Here is a 24,244-nt window from a genome sequence, read left to right on the forward strand (position 1 = left end):
AAAGTGAATACAAGGGCCTGAAGAATGGCTTAGACAATTCCTTGGGCAAGACACATAAAAGGCCAAAACACACCCCCCCCCCCCCCCCCCTCACCTATGTCTTGCTCTGGGATTTTTCATATTGCAAGTCAAATTGAGAATAATCTTTAGAACAGGTTTATCAAACCCAAGAATGGTAACTCACTATAGAAACATGGAAAAACGGTTCTACAAGTAACTAGTCACCCAAAAGGGATTACTACCAAACGCATGGTGAGAAGGTGTCCTATGCAATTCCTACATTGACATTGTGGAAGTGATCTTCTTCCGCATATATTCATCAAAAATCAATTTTTATACCCAAAAACCAAATACAAGCATACTTTATACTCAAATTGCTTGCAAGGATTGAACCAATACATGAAACAAATTGTATTATTGAGGATCAGAAGTGAAACCTTGGTTTTCTCCCTCTTTTTATTTTTTATTTTTTTCTCAAATAGAAGCTAGTGAAAGTGACATTTGGACTGATATTTGCATGGATTTCCTTATGGACGTGTGACATGTGTCCTAGTATCACATCAAAGGGTTGACGTCTATTTATAAGTCACATTCATTTTTTTTTAAAAAAATTAATTACAATTCTTTGATATGACTTGCAAATGAACATCAACCTTTTGATGTGACGTTAAAACACATGTCACACATCTCACAAGGAAATGGATGATCCATATCTGAGTCGCTAGGGGTGTAAACGGATCGGATTCGGATCGGATAGTGGTAATACCATATCCGCATTCTGTTATATTAGGACGGATTTGAATAATATCCTATCGGATTTTGGACGGATTCATCCGGATTCGGATGATAATCGGATAGTTATTTTCTTGAATAAATTATTCTAAATGGCAATGAATATAGATTGAATACAAGTTTTCCTTAAATTGGATTCCCATGCATGAAGGACGAGACTTCGGTCATCAAGAAATACGTTTTAAGTTAAACAATCGTGAAAATGGGATTTTGGGAGAGCAATACGAGTGCCATACTGCTTGGTGAAGCGGTGGAATACTTCACCCTAGATGGCGAGAGTCGAAAAGTAGAATCACATGTGCATCACTAAGAATAACAATAGAACTAGGGTTTCAACTAGTTGGTCTACAAATACCTTTATAGTGGCTCCATTTTAGAGTGCCAAAGAAAATAACAAGTAACCACAACATCTACAAATACATCTAGTGGCTCTGTTTTAGGGTGTCAAAGAAAATAACAATAACCACAATTAGAGAGAATAACCACTTGAGAGAAGCCCAATCCAGTTCACTTATAAGAAACAAACTGGAGACAAAGATCTTCCAAGGAGAAGTTACAAAAATGGCCCAAATGCGTTCATTTACAGGAAAGAAATTAGTGGCAATGAGTTTGAATAAGCTGTACAAATACCATGCCCTAATACTGTTTTTCAAATGAGAGGACTCTTCTAGCGGGTCCTTCACTTTTTGGCAGCCCAATTTAGCCAATGAAAAACCGAAGAATATTGTACAACGAAAGAAAGAAGAAAAAGATCAAACACAAAATACACAAGAATTTACGTTAAAAACCGTCAAGGAAAAGTCATGGATTTCACCCTTGCAGACAACATGTAATATCCACACCCTCCCCCCCCCCCCCCCCCCAATGAATATATAAAAATGTCATGTTGCAAAAAAAAAAAATTACACTCGTAGTCTTTTGTTTTGATTAAAATATTTAGTTTTTGAATTTAATAGTAAGTAAAAAATAAATAAATAAATCTTGTATCCATGAAGTTCGATATTCCATATCCTGACTTGACATTCTATTTTCCTCACAGAATATAATTTTTCAAAATTTCGTATTTTAGTCATTTTAACAATTATTGGCATTTCTCAAATTACGAAAATGTGACACTGTATATTCAAAGCCAGCTAATTCCTCGTTTATATTATTCATTCAGAGGAAAACAGTATTTTCTATTGAAACCCTTGTATCAATATCACATCTTTTCAGTAGATGATATATCTAAGCATTTCTCACTCTGCAAATATTTTCACATAAACAACAAACAACCAGATCAGCATTTCACATCAGGTAGACTCCACTTCCCCAACATTAGAAGCCACACCTGTAAGCATAAATTCTGTTTATTAATTCAACCCTAAAACATGGCTATGATACAGATTCAGTTCACCATCAGCAAGTCGATAAAACAATGGCTGCCCAAAGACTCTGAACAAGCCTGCAACGTTTAAGAACTTAGATCCAGGTGAATAGGATGGTAATGTGATTATTTGAGCCAACCAAACATCTAATAATCCAATGTTACAACATAAGACAACAGTATAGATTCTACATTTTTAAGCAGGTTACAGGCTCTGGAGTTTCTATGATCGGTGTTTGATTAAATAACTAAACCAATCTCATGCTACTGCATTAACTACTTTACAATTCTAAACTATAACCCACCAATCCAGAAGAAAAGCTAAATCTCTGGTCCATCTATCTTGAGGTAGCACCAAGGACCTGTTTCATGAAGACTACACACACTGAAAGTAGCATTTGGAAAAGAACCCAGCCACCCTAAGTTCCTCAATATGTAAGTTCAGGTCATCATAGCTTATGCTGGAATACATCCATGTTGCCTAACGGGGTAAGCAAAGCATGACCAGGCCCAAGTTCTTGGCATTATCAAAAATTGCCAACTGGAAGTCCTTCAGCATCTCAGTTGCAAATAACCACTGGAAATATGATTTTTGAGGTGAACAGGCAGTAGATGAACTCTGGTGTATTGGTGGTACAAGATTATTGATCCCATGTAGCAATTTACATTGCCTTTCTATAACTGTTTCCTTTCTTTGTCTCCCTTCAACACTCCATGATAAGCAGGCCTTGGAGGCCTTCCAACTGCTTCCAGTAACCTACTAAACACCAATTTCACAGGGATGCAAGTAACTGTAGTCAGCCCAGTTTCTACTGGTTTGATCAGCCCCACCATGTTACTCTTAGTTGCATGCTTCAGGTTGCCACTCTTGCCATTCGATTTCTGGTCAATGGCAATTGAAGACAATGTCCTCGTTTTCTGGCTAGAAATACTTACCTTCTTCAAGAGCTTCTTCGGGAACTTCTTCTCTGTTATTGAAGGCCGGCGAATTTGAGACAAGCTCTTTTTCATCAGCCTCGCTTTGTGACTTAAATTCCCAGGATATGGCTTCCTATAAGGAGGCTTACTTTCAACATTTGCATAAGGATGGAGTTCAGCAGTCTCATCGCCATCCAGTGCAGAAGAAAGTTGGGGGCGAGGGACCCTGTGCATTGCTGTCCTCCTGGCAGTTCTCCAGACAGGTGGGAGTCCCGTACTTCCATCATTGATCTCATGTTCCGCATCAAAACCACCATGTGTAGCAAGAAGTCTATCAGATGTACCGTCTTCTAGTGCTTCAATTTGGATTGGATGCCCAACTATTGCTTTCCCATTCAATCTACTCATCAGAGAAACCAAAGGGACATGCTCTCCTTGATAGCTTGCTTGGACCTTTATATCCACATCCACCAATGTGGATTCCATCCCGTTACCAAGACGATGACCACCATATATTGGATCGAAGTACTCACCTCGATTGTCCCAGTATCCTCCTAGAACCGATTGAGATAATCCATCTGCCCCCCAAACTGGATCTTCCTCTGAATCAACAGCATCAGGGATAATCCTATTCCAATCTTTGGAATCAGATTTCGCCAAAGGGTATCTTCTATTTCCAAATCCAGATACCTGGGCCCGCATTGCATCCTTCTCAAACAAATCACCTTCGCCATAGACATAGTTCAGATCCTCCCCTCCAGGATAAAAACCTGGTCCAGGTGCCCTTTGGTTTAAGTTGTTTTCCCTTCCTTCAATATATGGTTCACAAAAGGATCCATTAGAGAATTTTCCATCTACTGCCTCCATGGGCCTCTTGGTTAAATTCCGAATGTTCCTTTTCCCTTTCTGTTGCCATTTTGATACCCCTACATCGGCAGCAACAGTTGCAGTCTGGTCAAGCTCCTCACTGCTCATGCTTTCTGACTGACCTTGAACTCGAAAACCATCAGTGCTCCTGTATCTACCAGAACTCGGTTCCATGGGTTGTACTTGAGTGTTAGCACCTGCAACCAGACGGAACAAGAGTTGACAAATTAAGAAGACAAATTACAAAAGCCTAGGAAAATAAAAATCGGACTAATAAGAGAAATACTCATATATAACACAAACCCTTCAGGGAAAGCAACAAATTGCAGGATATCATCCCAGAAACAGCCAACTCAGCAAACTCTACTGTATGTCACTTATCTTTTAGAAAACTAACCAGTTTTATCCTAGGACTAATTAAATATAATGAGAAAAGCATCAGGAGTTAAAGTTACTCGTTTTTCTCCTTTCCTCAGGACAATATCAGATGCTTAAGTGAATTCCAGATCATATGGAACTCCACAAGGGGAAAAAATGTCTGCAGACTTTGATTGATTTCATTGAGGGAAATAAAATAAAGACTAAAAAATTATATCTAGAAGACTAGACAGTCAAAGTCATCAAGGCATTTGTCTAGGTCACTTTGACAATAACTGTTGCCTTGTTGGTGACACCTGTCACGCCCCTTCTAATGCCCAGGTTTGCTTAGACTTCATGATAACTACAAATGCAGTGTGGTTATAACAAAAAGAATATTTCAATATGTAACTGAATCATGAGTGAATAACCTGAATATACAGTTGTCTCTCCGTCTGGGACAGGTTCCAGGTAATTCCCCCCGGGATTGTCAGATTCCACATCTTCCATCGATTCATCAGAAGTGCATCCTTCTGACAAAGAACCAGGGGGAGGGTGACAATTATCCATTCCAAACTGTGTCTGTGACATCTGCTGCATCTGGTCTGGAGAAGGTTCTGTATGATCCATACCATTAGAGCCTGTGGGAAAATATACACATTTGGTCCTCTTGGCACGGTAGATCTGTTCTTTTTCACCATGCATAGGTGTAGAGCCAGCACTGTCGTCAGACTGGAAAGAGTGTGATACTGGCAATTTTGCACTACTCTGTAATACTTGAACAAGAGGACGCCGTCTATCACGTCTCTTGACAACTGATTCCTCAGGCATCCCACCCTGTGATCTTTTTCTTTTGGTGGCCAAAGAATTCTTACTGCTGCTGACATGATTTGCATTCCCCACACTTCGGCCACCATTTGAAAGGATATCCATATGATCAACCTCCACGAACCTACGAGAACCCTCTGGAGCGGTAGAGGTAGAAAGCTTTCTTTTTGAAGAAGCAATCCTCAGCCCAAAATCCTGCAAGCCTCTCATCCGAGGAATTGCTTCTGTATCTTCCAAGTTAACCTGCTTCCCCTGTTTGACTTTTTGCACAAGTGCAGGATCTCCAATATTCTCATCCTGTGATTTGAAATTTCCACATTTGCTATGATCATTTCCCATTTGAGATATATTCTTCCCAGAAATTTTATTGCTTGTAGAATTAGAAACAATGCATAGTTTTTGCTGCTCCTTCTCAAGCTCAAGAGCATGAAGAATAGCATCTTCTCGACGTGCATATTTCTCTCTTTTCTTTATAGGAATGCCCTGGGATGATTCAGCCCTTTCAATACAATCATCAAATTCCCCACAACGAAATGCCTTGACGCGCTTGGATTTCTCTAAATTGTACCAATCCCTGAAATGACGATAGCAAAGAATAAATAACTCAAACCAATACACATAACCCCAGAAAAGGGGGGTTTAGAGACTCACTTCTCTCAGTATTTTTATCCATGTAAAAACAAACAAACAAAAAAGAAAAGAAAAGAGAGACAACCCAAAAATAAAAAGAAAATAAAAATAATTAAAATTGTAAACAACCAGAATAGGGAATCTTGAGAAAAGAGAGTTTGGTAAGATGCTCAGAAGCACCCTAAACATCAACCTATCTGCCAGATGAAAATCAGAAACCAAGAGAAGGAGGGAGGGAGGTGAGAGGGAGAGAGAGAGAGAGAGAGAGAGAGGGGAGGGGAGGGAAAAACAAAAAGGGCACCCTAATCATCAACTTACTACTAGTTGAGAATTGGGAACCAAGAAAATATAAGGACCTGCAATTTCTCTGAGCACAATTATCAAAGCATATTTTCAAGGGATCTTCACCAAGGGAGAATTAAAACATTGCAGTATATTGTTTCCATCCTCCCAGGACCCATCCTGTGACATCGTAATAAAACACGCCCTGGTTGGTCAAAGCCAAAAATAAAGTCACATCCAATTGGTTGCAATCTGGACCAAAAATCTTTCACAGATTCAGGAAGAGAACATTAGATATTAAAAAACTCAAAACACATGATGTAATTCAACTTCAAGTCCATGAATACTTCAGATGTTATTAAAAAACTCAAATCACATGTTATGGGAATTCAAGGGCGGGAACTCTTTGATGTTGATGTAGAACGAAATTTGAAAGATTAAATTCCAAGTTAAAATGGACAATCCTGGCAGACCTAGAAGGATATTAAGGTGATAAACCAGCAAACCAAAAATAGAAAACAAGGTAACCAATCTAATACTAAATTCAGTTATGAAATACAAATTAAACAGAACACAGCAACAGTACTTCAAACAAGAAATTTAACAATATTTAGGTAAAACAGTAATTAAACAGAGAAATAAGAGATCAGAAAATCAGGACTGTAAACATATACAAGACTCTGAAATTCAACACTAAACACCAGATTTAGGCTCTGTATGGTACGATGCTGTTTTTGGGCAAGCATTTTTCTACTTGTTGCGTCTTTTTCTGAACACTCAACATACAGAGCTTTAGTAACTCACTCACTAGAAGCAGAAGCATGCTAAGATTACGGTAAGGAAGGTCTGCAATGGAGGACAAAGCCTTCAGACAGCTTCTTAAATCAACAACAGAATGGTGCCCATGATCTGGAAGATGTAGCACGATCTTCAAGACTCTTCCACTCACAACCCCACTCCAATACCATGTAACAAAAGGCCATCTAAGCTTCCCAATAGAACTCAGACAGGATTTGTAATGATTAAGATTGGGGAAATAGATTAGAAACAAGGGGACACAGGAGGAGGGAAGAATAAGGAGATAAGACCAAGGCTTCCCACCAATGGTCTTGGTCAGTATCTTAAGATTCTTAACCACATTGAAACCTTACTGCTCACTTGTTTCCCACGGCAACACAAGGCACAAGAACCAGGCTTCCTTAATTTGATTGACTGAAGTATATGTACCAAAGACCTCAAGATATATAGAGGGTTGTAGCAACCACTAGAAAAAAAAACAGGAAATAGCACGATAAGGACAAGGCCCACTGACATTAGTGGGCGCCTCATACAATAAGAAACCGAGGAAATATAGAGACAAGTAATAAGTAGCAACTACCAATTCAATATAACACAAAAGCGTTATCCCTAGTAAATGAGATCATTTACATGGATCCTTTTTTGCGTCATCCCTAGGAAATGGGATCATTGACATGGATCCTTTTTCTCCTATCAGCTCCAAGCAAATGATTGAAAACCACACTAGTAAATAGTCATGAGCTATGTATATCTTTCCTCAACACTTCCCTAGACTCATATCAGGCCTTCCCTTGTTCTTTTAGCAATTCATTCTAAAATCAGATCAACTCACCATATTGGAACAATTTAACAACTTCCACTGCACATCCACGTCACCTCAAAGGATTTTTTCACTATTTATCATGAATGGAATGAACTACCCATACATTAGTGCTAATTTGTTCCTTTCCAATTTATCCTGCGTAGTTTTACCACTCATCCACCTCAAAATCCTCATTTATGCAAATACTAAATTTATTTATGCATCCCTCTTCACTGACCAACATTCAGCTCCATAAACCATTTCCTGAACATATTACTGTCCAATAGATTTTTCTCTAAGTTTTAGCAGAATAGTGTCACTCCCACAACATTCAGAATGAACCTCTCCATTTTTCATCCTATTTTAATTCTTTGTACAACACCATCCTCCATTTCCCTTTTATTAATGAAGAAATATACATACCCAAAATTTTCCCTGTATGACAATGTGGCACTAAACTGAAAGGGATCTAGGGGCCAATTACACAAGATCTGCAATGAACAGCAGTTTGGTCATAACTGGTTGTCCAGCCCACTTGAATGCTAAAGTCAGGGTTTGATGATAGCGGGAGTTTATCAGTGAAGGTTTGGTTCCGCAGATAAGTTTTAAATGCTGAATTTTAGATTCTAGAACATAAGGTTTGCTTCCAGATTCTGATCAAAATAAAAAAGGAATCTTTTATAAAATTTGGGTGAGAGTTCGAATCCAGGGTTGGGGGTGGGTTCAAGTTCTAGGGACAGCTATAACTTATAGTTGACTCAAATATGGTTGAGCTGCGATGGTTTGGATTTTGAGGTCTGGAATTGGGCCTTCCTGTAACTAGTTGGTAAGGTGGAATCTAAGGTATATGCTAGACAGATTAAGCGGTAAGGCAGGTCAAGTATAGCGGTTAGCGTGGGGAGGCTGTATCCAAACATTGAAGAATTCTAATGGCTGAATGCAAAATAAATGCAGTTTTGTGCACTTAGAAACCCAGAGATGAAATTGCATGGGGGCCTTGGAGATTTTAAACAACTTATTATTGTTGAGGAAGAACATCGGCAGAAGCTTGCTGCTGGATCAATTTGAATAAAAACTGCGAACTTAGAGATCTTTCAAATAGAAGGGACACGCCAGATCAAGCTTCCCAAGCAATTTCCTACTTCAAGGAGTCAATTGGTACTAGACTGATCCCACTAGAGTTTAGATCATGCATAGGCTCCACAATAGAGGGAAAAGGCAGCAGTAGCTTGCATAAGCAAATCTCGAAAATCAGGAGTCGGAACTGTCCCCCACCCCCCAAATTTCTTTGACTTATGGGAAGGAATGAAGGCCTTATGCAGCTCGGGAGTTGTACTCTTAGGCTGAGTCTTCTTTTTTTTTCTTTTTTTTTTTTTTTTTTTTTTTTTTTTTTTTTTTTTTTTTTTTTTTTTTTTGGGGGGGGGGGGGGGGGGGAGGTTACTCTTTTTGAAATCATGAAGGGTGGAACTACTTATAACTTAAAAGATCACACCCACTAGCTAAGGGAATATTTATATGACTTGAATTAGATTAAATTTAGTTTATTTTGAACCACCGGTTCAAACAACAAAACCATTTTAATCTTAAAACATAAAATAAATTAAATATAGAAGCTAATTTCGTACCTAACCTAGTCACCCACAGTTTAGGAGTGGCCATGCACATAGAAAACCCTTGGAATCAAAGGTTCAACATGTATATAACCCAACCTTAGATTTATTCCTTGAATTTGGTGATGAATCTGGCATCATACACCATCTACTGTCAATTTTCACTCTCTCACTTTTAATCCAGTTGCAGCTAAAGTTAAACACATATGCTATATTTAACTTTAAATCTTTTGACACCAAGTTTAATCTATATATTTCAGGTGGAATTTCCTGCTGCGTTCATTCACCAAAACAATATCATCAACAGAAAAGCATAAACAAAGGGATATTATCCTGATTGTCTCATCCAGCAGAAAGTCATCAAAAGAAGAAAACACACACACACACCCCATGAAATCTGATCCTGAATGTCTCTATTCAACTTGTCTATTATTAATCGACTAGTGCATATAAATACTGGCCTAAGTAAGGGTTTTCCAACTGCCATATACTTGAATGAGTAACCATGTTTAACATATAGAAGCTACCGATCCAACACCCCATGATTCTGGTTTTTAGTAAACCAGTAACCACCAAAACATTGGCAAAACATTGGCTCAGTCTGGTAGTTGCCAAAAGATCCAGTTGAAGAACCATAGGCCTAAGTAAGGGCCCAGGTATTCTCAAGCATATGATATTACTGCTTGCTGTAGTGCTTATCTACATCAGATACCCTTGGCTTAGAAACACTTTTAAGCGTACAATGACACTTCAATTTTCTATTGTAGGACAAAGTAAAACCAATCAGGAACAGCACATAGGAATACTGTATGGATCATATAATGAAGTATCACATCAGTGGATATATAGAATCCAGATCTGCCGAATCAAAAATGTTGTGATCTTCTACATCCTAGGTCTCACCATTCCATCATCTGGCTTATGCTCTTCATGCAGCATTGATACCAAATGACTATAAATTAAGTCAATACTTCCAAATATTACAGTTACTAGGAGTCATCTCTATATTCCCCCCCCCCCCAGAGGTTGTTAGAATTCATTCACCGCTTAGTTTTCAATCCACCTTTAACCATCAATAAAATGTAATAAACTGTTTTCTCTCCGAAACCACGAGGCACCTAGTTTTGTCAGTAGTGCATCAAACAATTTTGTCTTGTCTTCTCCATATTACCATATCTCTAGAGTCAATAATTTGATATAAAGCAACTACTGAACTCAATCACTTGCAGCCCTTACTCTTCAGTGTTCTATTGAGGTCTACCTCGTTGTAGTACAAAAATTGAAGAAAAAACCAGATGTTTCTTTTGCCCTTTCCAGGCAATTGAGAAATAAAGAAATGGTAAATATATTCATGATAATTGAATATTTACAAAAGTACCATCTCAATTCATCTTATTTCATCAAGGCCAATAAATGATATGGTTCTGAAGGATGAATTGGATGCGTACAATTCCAGTAAGATTTCATCCTTGAACGAAAAACCTTTTTTATTTACCACATCAATTCCACAGCGAGAACAGAGGGGCATACGTTACACCAAGATTTTGAATCAGAAGAGAGATTTTAAGAAATGGCAAAGTTATTTACTCTATCAATAACCTAGTTGGACCTTATGTATCATGAGGGATATGCCTATCTACTGATTACTAGTTGGATCCGGAAAAAAAATCCTAAATGAGGTTGCACCAATAGGGATGAATTGAAAAAGAAATCTTTATTTGGTTCTACCTCCTAGTTCTTATGAAAAGAATGAAACTTTACATTGATGGATCAAGAAAAAGAGGGGCAGATTTCTCGCAGGAATGATTTGGAAGGTCATTAACAAAAAAAAGTGGCATTTGCTAGCAACAACATTAGAGGCAGCCAATCAGTGTAGGTCAATTCGAAATTTGATTCAATCCAATAAACCCCCAACGGGTACATGAGAAATGTATCTAACCAATTCTTTTCAATAGGCAGATCCAATTGCAGCTTCACATATGGAACTTAAAGGGATCAAATAGGAACCGATACTCTAGATCATACAACTATAATGAAATATACTACCAACCAACATTTCTCAAACTACAAAGTCAGTAGAAACGAGGTTTGTACCTCTTATCTTTCAACCGAAGGGATCCATTAACCAGGATCTGGATCCATATAGATACATATGGTCCAATGATAGCAAGAACTTAGAGAAAATTTTGGAATATTGCACTTCTAAGCGAAAGAGTTTTTTGACTTCCCTTTATCTTTGTGGATAGGTCTAAGATCCACATATCATATCATACTATACTACTATCTAAAAGGAAAACTAACAAAACTTCTGGTATGTATTTTACTTGACCAAACTACCCCCTTTAAATAGAAAGGTGCCTGCTCATAAAACCCTGAACAACCCACCCCCAACACTCCAAAACGAGGTGCCTCATCAATGGGCAGCAGGACCAAAATGTACCTGTCCACTGCCGCACGCTTAAAAATTAAGGACAACGTCCACAGTCAACTCTGCAATCGGTTCTTTGAATCAATAGGTCTTCAAATTATTCATATGAAAAAAATAAATTCAGCCTTCTTATTGGCTGATCATGATACTTCTCAAAAACCAAAATTATTGATCCATGGAGGAACAATATCACTATTTTTGTTCAACTCAGCTGTTTACACCAACCATTCAATACGCAGATAGCTCCGCAGCAGCCTTACTCCATTATGCTGATTTCTAATTCCATACACTAGATCTTTTTGATGGTTCAACCATCCATCTTTAAAGAGAACCCACTGCAACCATTTTTTAGTAGGACCATTGCAACCATAATCATTAGGAAGGGTGTATACTAAAAATATGTGCTGAGCATCATGCTTTTGTGGATCCCAAAGGGCCAAAGCCAAGCCCCACATCAATAGAATAAAGATACAATGGGTTCATAGTTTCAGCAACAAAAAACCTCAGAAACCAACAAAAAGATAGAAACCCAGGGTGTACTGAATAAACCCATATTAGATAACTAACATAACTAACAAACCAGAACTCATATGGTCATGAAACTAAGGCCATACAACACCAGAGTATAGGTGAAAAACCCCCACAGAATTTGACACATAAGCTAACAGCACTGTGATATAGGTAAACAACCCCTCAAATATGGCATTAATGCAGGCCAGGACATACAAGCAAAGTACTAAACTCAGTAACATCTCAAGAAACTAGCAGCTTACTAATGTCCAGCAAATTAACTGGTAGATGACACTCAACTCTTGGTCAATGATAGGATACTAACAGTAGAACACTTCAACATCTCCAGGAAAATAGATGGCCAGATAAAGAGACAATAACACAATCTGAAATGAGAACTAATCAGGTTTAATAACTGACTTACTAGAAGCAGACCAAGCCAGTAAATGAGCTCACCGAGGATAAGGAAGGCCTTTAATGGGGTGAGGCCTTCAGAACCATACTTGATTCTGATGGATAGACTTGTAGTTATAGGGGGACCAAAATTTGCAGAAATGAAACATCAAGAAAAGGCTGCTGCAGGATGTGGAAGACGTAGCAGGATCATCACTAATATTATCTCCCAGACAACAGCATTTCAAAACCATGTCACAGCAGGCAATATCTCAAGCTTCAATAGGCCTTGAACAAGAACTTGTAGCGGACAAGAATGCAGGGGGGGGGAATTAGAAACAAAGGAAAGAAGGAAGGGAGTGTATGGACAAATAGAAGCATATGACCAAGGCCTCTCATCTGTGGCCATCCTCAGTATGCAACTAAACGCAATAGCATCACATCACTCACTTTTTTTTAGTAACAAAGATGCAAAAGCCAAATTTTCTTCACAACCTATATATCATATGGGATACAGGCACCAAGACCCTCACAGTTTACACAATATACAGCCTCTAGAAAGGAAACCAAAAAATAAAGAGTGATATGAAGCAGCCCATGAATGTTTAACCTAGTACAATAAGAATGGAAGAAAATAGGATGCAAGTAATACTTAACTAGCAACTAACCAATACCCAAATTAGTAACCAGATTTAATAAATAGAAACTAAAATTCAACCCCTCATAAATCTGGAATTCAGGGAACCAGATACAATCAGAAATGGTTGTGAAACAGAAGGCCCGTTTGAAGAACCATTGACCTCAGCACTACCCTGGTTCTTATCAAGCCTATGACGATACTGCTACATCACCTATCAATCAAAGCTCATTATTAAGTGTCTAATCTAACATCCTAAACTTTCTAATTAATTTACATAGGATAAACAGAAATTACACACAACAAACCCGACAACACCCCACCCCGTGGAAAAAAAATAAAAAATATGAAGAGTGCAGTGTAACAGACTTGAGAATATCAAAATCCTTCAAACTTAAAAGTCATATAGATCCCAATAACCAGCCCAAGAACTAACCATTATTAGGAAAACAAGCAGCTAAAATCAGATCTGATTACAGGAGAGAATAGATCTAACCTTGACTTTAGCTTCACAATACCATAGGTTCTCAAAGCACAACTGATGGAGCCTCGTTTGAACGAAGGCCAAAACTGCCAAGATCTTAGGCCAGAATTAATTCCAGGCTCAAAAATAAGGGGTTGAGATAGGTTTGGTAATGCTATGTGGATGAGTATTGGTGTTTGGCTATCAGAGGATGGGTTTCATGGATAATGATGGATATCTTAATGAAGAAGGGCTTAAGAATCACACAAGGAGTGGTACGATTAGGTTTCAAGGGGTTTCAAACACAGCACATGGGGTAATATGGGGTAATTCTCTTCAGATGGGTTTGGAGGCCCTAATGAGTTAAGATGGAATAAAACTTGGATTGAACCTTGTGCTACAAGCTTGATTTGGAATGAAGTATAGAAAGCTGCCAATGCAGCCACAGCAAGTACATAGGTTTGATCTCACCTTAGAAAGTTTTTTTCTTTAATCTTGGAACTGCTCTTACCAAATTGGACAAAAATGGCAGTTGCAGCAGCAAGCACTCTCAAGTGGCATTCAAATCTGAGAAAAATATTTAATAGACTGAATGGTGCCTATTCCAATTAATTGGGGGGGGGGGGGTTGTTTATACCCTTACAAGAGAGTCCTACCAGAAATAGGACTTGGAAATAGACTCCGACCAGGAACAGAAACAGCAACTAAAGAGGTACTCTAAATCAGACCTTTACCTCTGAGCTCTTAAAGAGGTCCTTTAGACAGCAACTGACTTTCAATAAATGCTAATAGGATTAAACAGCCCCTGCTATGAGGCAGAATAACTAGACTGTCCCTGCCTGATAAAAAATAAGAAAATGCTGGGGAAAAAAAAAACTAAGTATGGACAATCTCCATTTATTCAAGTGCAGCTGAGCAGCAGCCCTAGGAGCTTCTCCTGGTCTTAACCTTCCATTTGAGGTGGGAAGGATTGGCCCTACATCAGAAGCTCAGCAGAAAAGGGTCACCCAAGGGTTTTAGTTGACAATCCCAAGATTGGGATTGGAGGACCAAAGCATTAGAGAGATCAAACAGGCTATCATAAAAGTAGTTTAACGCATAAACGGAACAGAGAACAATAAGGAGGAAGAGAAGCAGGGAAGAGGAAAGAGCTAAAGGACTTGCCAGTGGAAGAGGAGTCAAACTAGCATGAACGAGAAGGAAAGGAGAGAAGACAAAAAATGTAGGGCCAGCCAGCCATGTCTAACATACCACAGCAAAACTCAAAAAGGTACTCTTTAATTTATTTCTCAATGTACTAAAATTGAGGGTTACATGCTCTAGTATATAAAAAGAAAACAAAGCATGAAAATAGGAATCCTCTAATCATAAGCTAATACTACAATAGAAGAAAAATCAAAATCTATTTTGGGTTTCCTACCTTGAATAAAAATAAATATGAAAAAAAATAATAAAAAACACTTAAATATCTTATTGAACTAAAACCTAACTTGGACCTGATTCTTCTCAGGTTGGACTTCCAAACAGACTTGAGTCAGCTGCAGAAGCACTGCTTCATTAATCACATTCTAACATTCATAAGGTGGCATTTGCAGCAAGTGAAACAGCAGATAATTTAAAGTAATGTTTCATGAGTGGGGAAGGAGTAACAGCTCTAGGGTCATTATTCACATTCTAACATTCATAAGGTGGCATTTGTAACAAGTGAAACAGCAGATAATTAAAAGTAACGTTTCAAGAGTGGGGAAGGAGTAACAGCTCTAGGGTAAGAATATCAGCAAGAATGCAATAGTGAGTGGAGGCTTATGTATAACATTCTTTCAGTTTCCTGAGTTGAGTCAGAATTTGTTTTCCTGATTTGATCTTCTCCTTGGCCTAATTTTGCTCGAATCTTGTAGTCAGTAGAAATTTCTTCCAGTAACTTCAGAAATATAAAGGACGATCCCACAGATACCATTAATCCTTGAATTAACTCATGCCAATCCACTATTCGTAACATAACATGAAGGCCAAAATTCCTAACTTGTAATTGCAGACCAACACAAATGAACCAAACCACTACAGCGCTGCCATAAAAAAAGGAACCCCACCAAAAAAAAAATATGGTATCACAAAATTAAGCATGACGCAGACAAGGACTGAGAAAAGAAGTAAACGAATTAAAGCAAAGCAATATAACCAAAACACAGCTAATCAGCAATATAGCTCACTTGAGAGATCAGCATGCACCCAAGAAAAAGAAGAAGAAAAAATGTCAAACGAACTTACACACTGGCATCTTCCCTTCCAAGAAGCTTGACCGGAGTTCCCGATCTGGGTGACATAAGATGAGAAGCAGAGAGCTCATTTGGGCCGAGTATCCTTCCTGGCCACCAAGACCCATTCCTCCGGCGAACCCAAACAATACTTCCAACGCTACAATCAACCCCATCTGATCCCTCCAAACCATCTGAAATCCCCATCCCCCTACTTCACCCACAGAAGATGTGTGTCTCTCTCTACCTATCTTCGCTCAACCCACCGAAAAATAGAAAAAATAAAAGAAAATTTCCCCAAAAAAAGGAAAAAACGAAAGGGAACCTGGAAATTAAAGAGATGATGATGAAGGCGACTCAGAGGCTCAAACCACGAACCTGCTCAACCTCCGGCAAAGAAGAAAGTGAAATTGCAATGTCGGCAGTGAATTGGAGAATCGCCATTTCTGGTAAATCCACTTATGTTCGTAAAAGTTAGGGTTTCCATTAAAATCAAAACCCAAGAGAATCACATTCTTAGGGTTTTGCATATATCCCATTCACAGTCCTTCTGTCTTCTACTCCGATTTGCAGACATATAGATCAAAATATGACTTTTTCGCTCTCTTCTCACCTTGATTTCAACAGTTAGATGGATTTTCCGCTCCTCTCTCTCTTTCTCTCTCTTCTCTTTTTCCTTCTTTTTTTTTTTAATATATTTTTATGACGAAGGATTTGCAAGTGTAGACGGATAGACCCCCTCTCTCTCTCTCTCTCCGGTTCGGATATAAACCGGGATACATCTTCTTATATATTTATTTATATCATATTAATATATTATTATTATATATTCGGAAACAACAATAAAAAACTACTACTATTATATGATTTTTTATTTTTTGTTTTGGTAAACATTAAAGTCCAAGATTGCCTGTGATTAATTCATATTCAATGCCAATTCAGATTGTTAGATAATTTTTGAAGTCATCAAACTCGAATCAGATGGTGGAGATTTAATTTCTAACATAATGGATTCCATCAAATTAGTTTATGAAAAGTCTTGAATGTCCTTGTACAACAATATGATTCAAATTCACCATAATAACAGTTACTAGTCAGTAATAAGTAATGACCGGTACATTTTAGTAAAAGATCATAAGTTCGACTCTCGTGTGTTGTGGTTGTGACAATTCATACTAAGAGAAAATGTTACTTAGATCAAACCTTACATGTGCATGGTAGCCAATGAGAGTGAATTCACATGCATAGTTTAGATATAATTTATTTAGCAATTTAACGGGACCATGATTATTCTCTCCTCAAGAAAGAGATGATTTTGTGTCTAAGTGTAGAATCACACTGATATATTCAAGGTGATGTTCTTTTTCTTTTCATATTTTTTTCTTTTCAAAAAAGTATTACTTATCAAGTGCTAGAAGATATGGAAGCGAAGAAGAACAAATGAGGGCCTTTTTATCAATTTAATCGAAAGAAGTCATTTTATAAAGAATGAGAAAGAAAGAAAGAAAAGGGGTTGCTAATGAGGCAACTACATCCATGGCTGGAAATATTCCACTCTTGGAAAGATGATTGAGGATTCTTTGTGCATGCAACATGAAGGACCATATCAAATTAAGATGGCATCTAGATCTTCACCAACTCTACAACTACCCCAACTTCATACAAGCAAGGGTGATCCAACACTGAGCAATTTTTTGGGTAGGGGTATGGTCATCACTTCACCTGCCTGTGTAAGGTTCAAGGTGCGATATTCTGGCGAGATTCACCGGTTCGCCCTTTGGCAAAACCTGGCGAACCGGAGAATTTCACCGATTGTTTGCTGATATTTTTAAGTGGAGTTCAACATTTTCAAAGGTGCGTGCAGACACACTTTCAAGTGGAGTTCGACATTTTCAGAGTTGCAGTGCAGGGTGTGATCTTCAGCTTTGGGATGGAAGGGTTTGTGAGGTCTGGGGGAGAGAGTTGGAAGAACTCAAGCGAGAAGAAGAGGATGAGGCAGTAGCAACCATGGATTCCGACAATTTGCATGTATTTCGTCAATTCGCCTGAAGCTAATTTTCCGGTGATATATACCATAAATCGATTTCGCCGTCATTTTCGTTTCGCTCTTCACTAAATCTAAGAAAATTTGGCTAAAGTTAGAGGGAATTGGGATGGACAGCGAGTTGAAGGGGATTCTCATCCCCAACTATGTGCAAGAAAATTGTAACATAAACTAGATGATGGCGAGGCTATTTCATGTGACGAGAAAAACTCAGATGTATCATTGCAACCAACCCTGGTCAAAGTCAAAGTTTATTAGGTAAGAAAACGTTGTTTGGTTGTTTACACTAATAACGAGGACAACAAACCACATGAGATTTTAGGGGCAATGGTTTTCTTTCTTTTTTTTCTTCATCAGTTCTTTTGGATTTTTAAAAATATTGTTTTTTGGTAATAGCTATTTATTTTTACCGACGGGATAAATGGATCGGATTCAGATTGGATAGTAACAATATCATATCTGCATTCTATTATATTTGGACAGATTTGAATAATATCCTATCGGTTTTTGGACAGATTCAGTCGGATTCGAAAGATAATCGGACAGTAATTTACTTAAGTAGATTCTAAATGGACATGCATACAAGTTTTCTACTATCTGATTACATCTTTACCATTTTATTTATAAGTGCTAGGTTTGAAATTTAAAAATTTAACAAGTTTGATAGTTATTTTAATAGAAAATCTAGAAAAAGAGTCACTTATCACATGTAAAAAATTTATAAAATAAGAAAATAAATCTAAATAAATAACTTAACTCGATAATTTTATCGGATGGATAATAATCGATAAGAAAGGGGTATACCACATCTGCATTCTATTAGTAATCGGCCGGATTCGGATACCCTAAACGGATGCGAATGCAAATTCAGAAATAGATTTTGGTTATCCATTTACACGCCTACTTTTACCATATGACTTTCTATTAAAAAGAAAGAGAAAAAGAGTATAATTTTTTTGAAACCAAGCAAATGCAACTAAAATGTGTGAAAGATGCCTTACTTTGGCAATCTAAAGGAAACCATGTAGATTGTTGATACAAAATTCTGCTCATCCTCCCTTGCCAAGTTCCTACAAAACACGTGCTCAACCTTGGGGGTCGAAGTACATCTCCGACGAACACCAAGGAGATATGAACTCAATTACTCAATAATCCATTCAAGAATATAAATATATCTACTTTCTTATGCCTGTTTGTAGTGTTTATATAGTTTAAGATGATAAAGTTAAACTCGGACTCCCACCATCGGAAGAGTTATTTACTTGTCTCCTTGTGGATAGTTGATAAACAACATAAGACTACCTTGACCGAACTTCCTTGACAGGATAGTCAGACCGACCCTTGATCGGACGGTAGACCAAGTCGGACCAACTTCTCTAAACCTGATGGTCGGACCGGTCAGAAGATAATGGTCATTCCGGTCATTAACATAGATGAAACTAATATATTTGAAGTATTATAAATTTCTCATTCATATCTCAAGAAATCCCATAAAGACTCAATAACATTCAATTTTTTTACAAGTTCAAAGAAAAACAACGTTCCAAATCTTTTGATAAGTCAAGATTTTTTTTCTAAATCGCTTAAAAGTGTGTGAAAATAGTAAATATGACTAAGCCGTAGATGGAAAGAATAAGCATTTATCCCTAAAGAATCAAGAACTCCTTTACTTTAATTTCACAGTAGAACTAAGCTAAACCGTTTAATTGAGATTAGCACCATTCATATTAAGCGATTGGTAGAGAGCAGCTTTAAGTTTTGAATTTTTAAAAATTAGCAAAAAATACAATAATATTACTTCACAGCAATAATTGTTGCTGGAATGGGATTTCTCTCTATGTATGATCTCTTCTGCATCACCTTTGTCACAAAGCTTCTTGGAAAAATTTGCTATCATGTTGAAGGATCTACCAAGCCTGGTAACCTTCCTTCTGAAATTTCCATAGCTGTCAACTGAGCTGCATTTTATGGTACTCTTGCATGAGAGTTCTTCTTGGGCGGTTAGGAGACAAGAGGCTGAAAGAGAGTTTATGGTGTAACCTTTGTGATCATGACTATCTTCTCCATTGGTTCTAGCCTTTCCTTCAGAAGCAATCCCATGGCTGTGGCGGCGACCTTGTTTTTCTTTAGGTTTTGGCTTGGGTTTGGAATTGGGGGAGATTACCCTGTTTCTGCAACTATCATGTCTGAATATTCAAATAAGAACACTCGAGGGGCTTTTATTGCTGTTGTTTTTGCAATGCAAAGGTTCAAAGTTCTTGCTGTTGGGACTATGGCTACCATTCTCTCAGCTTTTTTCAAGCATAAATTTCCAACACCCATATACTTTGTTGATCCCCTTGGCTCAACATTCCTTAAAGCTGACTATATATGAAGGATTATTCTCATGCTTGGGGTTATTTTGATAGCAATGATATATACACTATTGGCGAATGAAAAATACCAGAGACAAAGCTTCAAGTGACATGACTAAGGCCCTTCAAGTTAAGATTGAAGAAGAGCATGAGAAGGTGGAGAGCATTAGAAAACCAAGCCAATTCATTTGGGCTTTTCTCCAAACAGTTCATACATCGACATGGGCCTCACTTGTCAGGAAGTAGGAACTAAAACTTAGTTCTTGATAGCCATATGTGGTTTGTTGTGCTGTTTGACTGATCTTCTTATTAAAGACTAATTATAACTAATTTATGATTAAAAAAAACACATCCAATATATAATAAATTGCCCTAAATTTCTTCCCTAAATCCAAAGGAGAGAAAAATCATCAATGGAGCTGAACATAAATCTCACACAGGTAGAAAAGTGGATACAGAGGGACTGAAGAAAATTATAAGTTTCTATCCCTATACAAGATGTTGTCAAGCTTATGTAACATTAAAGTTATTGCTGGAACATACACATGGATTGATATTGAAAAACTCACTATGAATTGAGCTAGGTAGTTACCAAGGATTGTTTGGTCACTTCCAACCCTAAAAAGGCTGAATAGTTCTCCCAGAAATGAAAACTAGAAAAGGACTTTATAAATGACATCCCACCATTTTCCACTTTTGCAATAAAGTAATAAAATCTGTTCATAATAAGGGAACAATGTCACTAATCAAAATATTTGACTTCTAAGGGTTTTCACAATAACATCAGGGCTCAAAGTTGCATCAATTGTAAGTATGCCTTCACCAACATCAATCTCAAGCAAATCCAATTGAGATTGCAACAGTGAAGCTGGCATGTAATGTTTTCCTTCTTCCTCTCTTCTTTTAAGTCGAGCTGCTAATACATCAGCTGGAACATCTAACAGAACAAACTTAATGCAACTACCACCATCAACACCACCACCACCATCAGGGTCGGCCATTCGAAGAATTTCTCTGTATTTCTTTTTTAGAGCTGAACATGCAAGAATTACAGTTTTACCGTTGCTTATGTATCCATGGAGTGTATCACTTAATATATTGAGCCAAGGGATTCGATCTTCATCTGTTAATGGTTGTCCTTTTTTCATCTTTTCTGCATCAATTGATTGAGAAATTATAAAAATTTAGTTACCATAAACCTTTGTTCTTTTACCCAAAAACATAAAAGGAAAACAAAGTATACCTTTGTTTGATTCTGGGTGGAAATCATCAGCATCAAGAAAACTGCAATTCACAGCCTTTTGGAGCATAGTTCCTATTGTTCTGTAAATTTTAAGTGCCAGTCAGAATGAGAACAATATTACTATTCAGGAAGCTTGATCTCAACTTAATCTTAAAAGAAAAAAAACAAATCTGTTGCCACTTCCACATAATCAAGAGTCTTAATGTAATATAGGGCCTCCTGAACTACAATTATGGAGTTTGAATCACCTCCTCACTAGGGAAAACAAGGGTGTCTCAACCAACCATTAAAGGTGGGATCTACCTCTAAATATTATCAAAGCTTGTCCCTAGTGGGTCCCACATATGGGTCGAAATTTTGATCTCGACCGTCTATTTTGAATCTGTTGAAAACCGAAATGGGTTAATAGCACATGCTGTCCATTAAATGCACGGCATTCAAGCTCAACCGTTTGTTGTTGAACTTTAGTAAATGCGCAGCATTACGGTCGAGATCAAATCTAGACTTAGACCGAGATTTAGATCTTGACCGTCCAAATCTCTTGACTGTCCGTTTCAGTTTTCAACACCTTCGAAATGGACGGTAATCTAGACCGTCAGCAGCACATGCTGCACACCATTCAATGGCCGACAACACATTGTTCTCCCAGACAAGAAGGTGATCTACTGGACACAAAACAATTTTCCCGATCAATGTGCCAAGGTCAATGCTGCTGGCTGCATACATATATTTCTGTGTTGAATTTGTAAACAAAAAAGATGGGGAAGAGATGAGATAGCTTACGATTTGCCTGAACCAGAGACACCCATTATCACAACTGCCAATCCTGAAGTTCATCTCATCCACAGAGAAAGAGAAACCAGATTTTAATGAATCAAATGCCAGAAGCAATAAGACAAATACCCATGAAGAAAGAAATCTGAAATGAATCCTTTTCTTCTTCATCTCAGATCCTTCTGTCTATCAAAGAACTCTAAAAACAAACAAACAAACCCTTTCTTGAAACAATTCATCCATTAAATTTAGAGATAAAAGAGGAGAGATCTGACCTTTTGGACTGGAATCCATGGCTGCTACGGAGATTAACGAAACAGAAGAGAAGGGAAGGTAAGAGAAGAGAAGAAGAAGAACGGAAGCTTGAAACCTGAGTCCCTGGCTGCAATCTCTATCTAATAACACGTGAGCAACTGGATAGGGTGCTTTTCAAGATGACGTCATCCTTAACCAATTAGCCGTTAGATAATCTTTGAACTTTAACACGATACCAATGTAACAGTCCAGGTTTGATGATCATTCAAAACTTCACTGGTCAAAGTGGGAAATGGATCAGCATGGAACAGGAGGGTTGAGTTTGGATTTAGCCACATGACATCTTCTAATTTAATTGTTAGGATTAATCCCAACAACTACCCTTGGATTAAAATATTATACGCGCCACTGATTGATCCTAATTCTGAGTGATCCAATATGGTCAATTCCAAATGACTCAGTTTGATTGGGACAAATTGACTCAACTCACTCGAGTCGAGTAGGTCATAAATCGTCCTAGTGAACCATGAATTCGATTCATAAATAATCATAGCTTATGAAAGCAGTGGTGAATGGAGGCTATGCAATGATTACCAAAAAAAAAGAATGGAGGCTATGCAATAGAACCATAGAAGTACCGAGTACCTCTTTTCATTTAAATGCAGTTCTCACCTTAATCACTTCTAAAGTCATGACGTAGGGACTGAGCTTGGGAGCAGCGCAAATGCATTTTGAAGTTTAGAGTAAATCTTGACCACTGAATGAACGCTTCACTCAATGGTCAAAATTTGCTCTAAACTCCAAAACGCATCGCTGGGAGCAGCAAAATCAATGACATATAATGAAATATTAGGAAGAAGAAGATTCCTAGCGCGCTTTGACCTTCTTTGGTTTTCTTAGTTGCAATAATCTAGGAAACATGTCAATGCAGGGTTAGTTGAGTGGTAAGATCTATACTTTTCAGTAGAGAGGTAATGGGTTCGATCCTTGCGGATGACAAAGCTCCCTCTGAGGATGTAATCGAGATGTGTGCAAGCGGGCTTAGATAAACCTCAGATAAAAAAAATTAAAAAATCTAGAAAAACCAACCTCCTTAAACAATGAACTGAAAAGTTCTCTCTCATCAAGGAAGTTATTTGGTGGGTGATTCAATCGAGTGCAGCTCATTGATTGAGTGCTTCACTTGGTTACTCGTTACATGACAAACTTTAGATAAGACTTGCACCTAAAGAATCTCAGAATGAGAAACGTAAAACAACTAGAAACCCATATGATATCATTGTCTAATTTGTAATTTCTTAATTCTTGCCAACCCATGGACCAAGCTGCTTTTATCATTTACCTTTTCTCTGTCTCTGGATAAACAAACAATTGGGGTGGTCATGATCGAATCTTTTCCTCATCAGCATATCATGAATTTCCAAACATGACCTAGCCTAAGCCCGATGGCTCTTCTATTAGAAGCCGGTTTGTTTGATCACATTTGTGTTAAATCATATTCACACTGATAAATATTAACCCATGATCCCATCCCTGGATGAATTTTTTTCTTTTTTCTTTGGGATAATTACTATTGCCCCCCTGTGTTATAACTTTATTACTAAAAGAACCCTACTCCTTATGAAATTACTGTTGCCC

General features: G+C 37.8%; 2 protein-coding genes and 1 pseudogene across 2 annotated transcripts; 1 reads left to right on the forward strand and 2 right to left on the reverse strand.

Annotated features, from left to right (window-relative positions):
- Positions 1–1,865: 1,865 nt before the first annotated feature.
- Positions 1,866–16,638, reverse strand: LOC149000045 (Tudor/PWWP/MBT superfamily protein). Its single transcript, XM_089139533.1, has 3 exons — positions 15,950–16,638; positions 4,732–5,702; positions 1,866–4,140 (listed from the first exon to the last, which is right to left on the reverse strand). Exons 1-3 carry the CDS (start codon positions 16,141–16,143, stop codon positions 2,834–2,836), a joined length of 2,472 nt encoding a protein of 823 aa, XP_088995659.1. The 5' UTR covers positions 16,144–16,638; the 3' UTR covers positions 1,866–2,833.
- Positions 16,639–20,078: 3,440 nt separating this feature from the next.
- Positions 20,079–20,587, forward strand: LOC149000046 (low affinity inorganic phosphate transporter 1-like; annotated as a pseudogene).
- Positions 20,588–20,699: 112 nt separating this feature from the next.
- LOC149000047 (P-loop containing nucleoside triphosphate hydrolases superfamily protein) lies at positions 20,700–22,872 on the reverse strand. Its single transcript, XM_089140283.1, has 4 exons — positions 22,627–22,872; positions 22,361–22,403; positions 21,578–21,657; positions 20,700–21,487 (listed from the first exon to the last, which is right to left on the reverse strand). The coding sequence occupies exons 1-4, from the start codon at positions 22,643–22,645 to the stop codon at positions 21,081–21,083; spliced, it is 549 nt and encodes a 182-aa protein (XP_088996409.1). The 5' UTR covers positions 22,646–22,872; the 3' UTR covers positions 20,700–21,080.
- Positions 22,873–24,244: the final 1,372 nt, after the last annotated feature.

The sequence above is a fragment of the Hakea prostrata genome, chromosome 11, assembly GCF_041222555.1.
Source record: "Hakea prostrata isolate BN-2017 chromosome 11, UWA_Hpros_2, whole genome shotgun sequence".
Taxonomy (NCBI): domain Eukaryota; kingdom Viridiplantae; phylum Streptophyta; class Magnoliopsida; order Proteales; family Proteaceae; genus Hakea; species Hakea prostrata.

Bases quoted from the DNA above. Each gene is read 5' to 3' on its own strand.
- LOC149000045 (XM_089139533.1), bottom strand. From the start codon at position 16,143: ATGGGGATTTCAGATGGTTTGGAGGGATCAGATGGGGTTGATTGTAGC. The intron at 5,703-15,949 runs GTAAGTTCGTTT...TCGTCATTTCAG, and splicing joins GGAAGGGAAGATGCCAGTGT to GGATTGGTACAATTTAGAGA. The intron at 4,141-4,731 runs GTTATTCACTCA...GTCTGGTTGCAG, and splicing joins AGAGACAACTGTATATTCAG to GTGCTAACACTCAAGTACAA.
- LOC149000047 (XM_089140283.1), bottom strand. The intron at 21,658-22,360 runs GTAAGCTATCTC...TAAAATTTACAG, and splicing joins GTCTCTGGTTCAGGCAAATC to AACAATAGGAACTATGCTCC. The intron at 21,488-21,577 runs GTATACTTTGTT...CAATTGATGCAG, and splicing joins CCACCCAGAATCAAACAAAG to AAAAGATGAAAAAAGGACAA.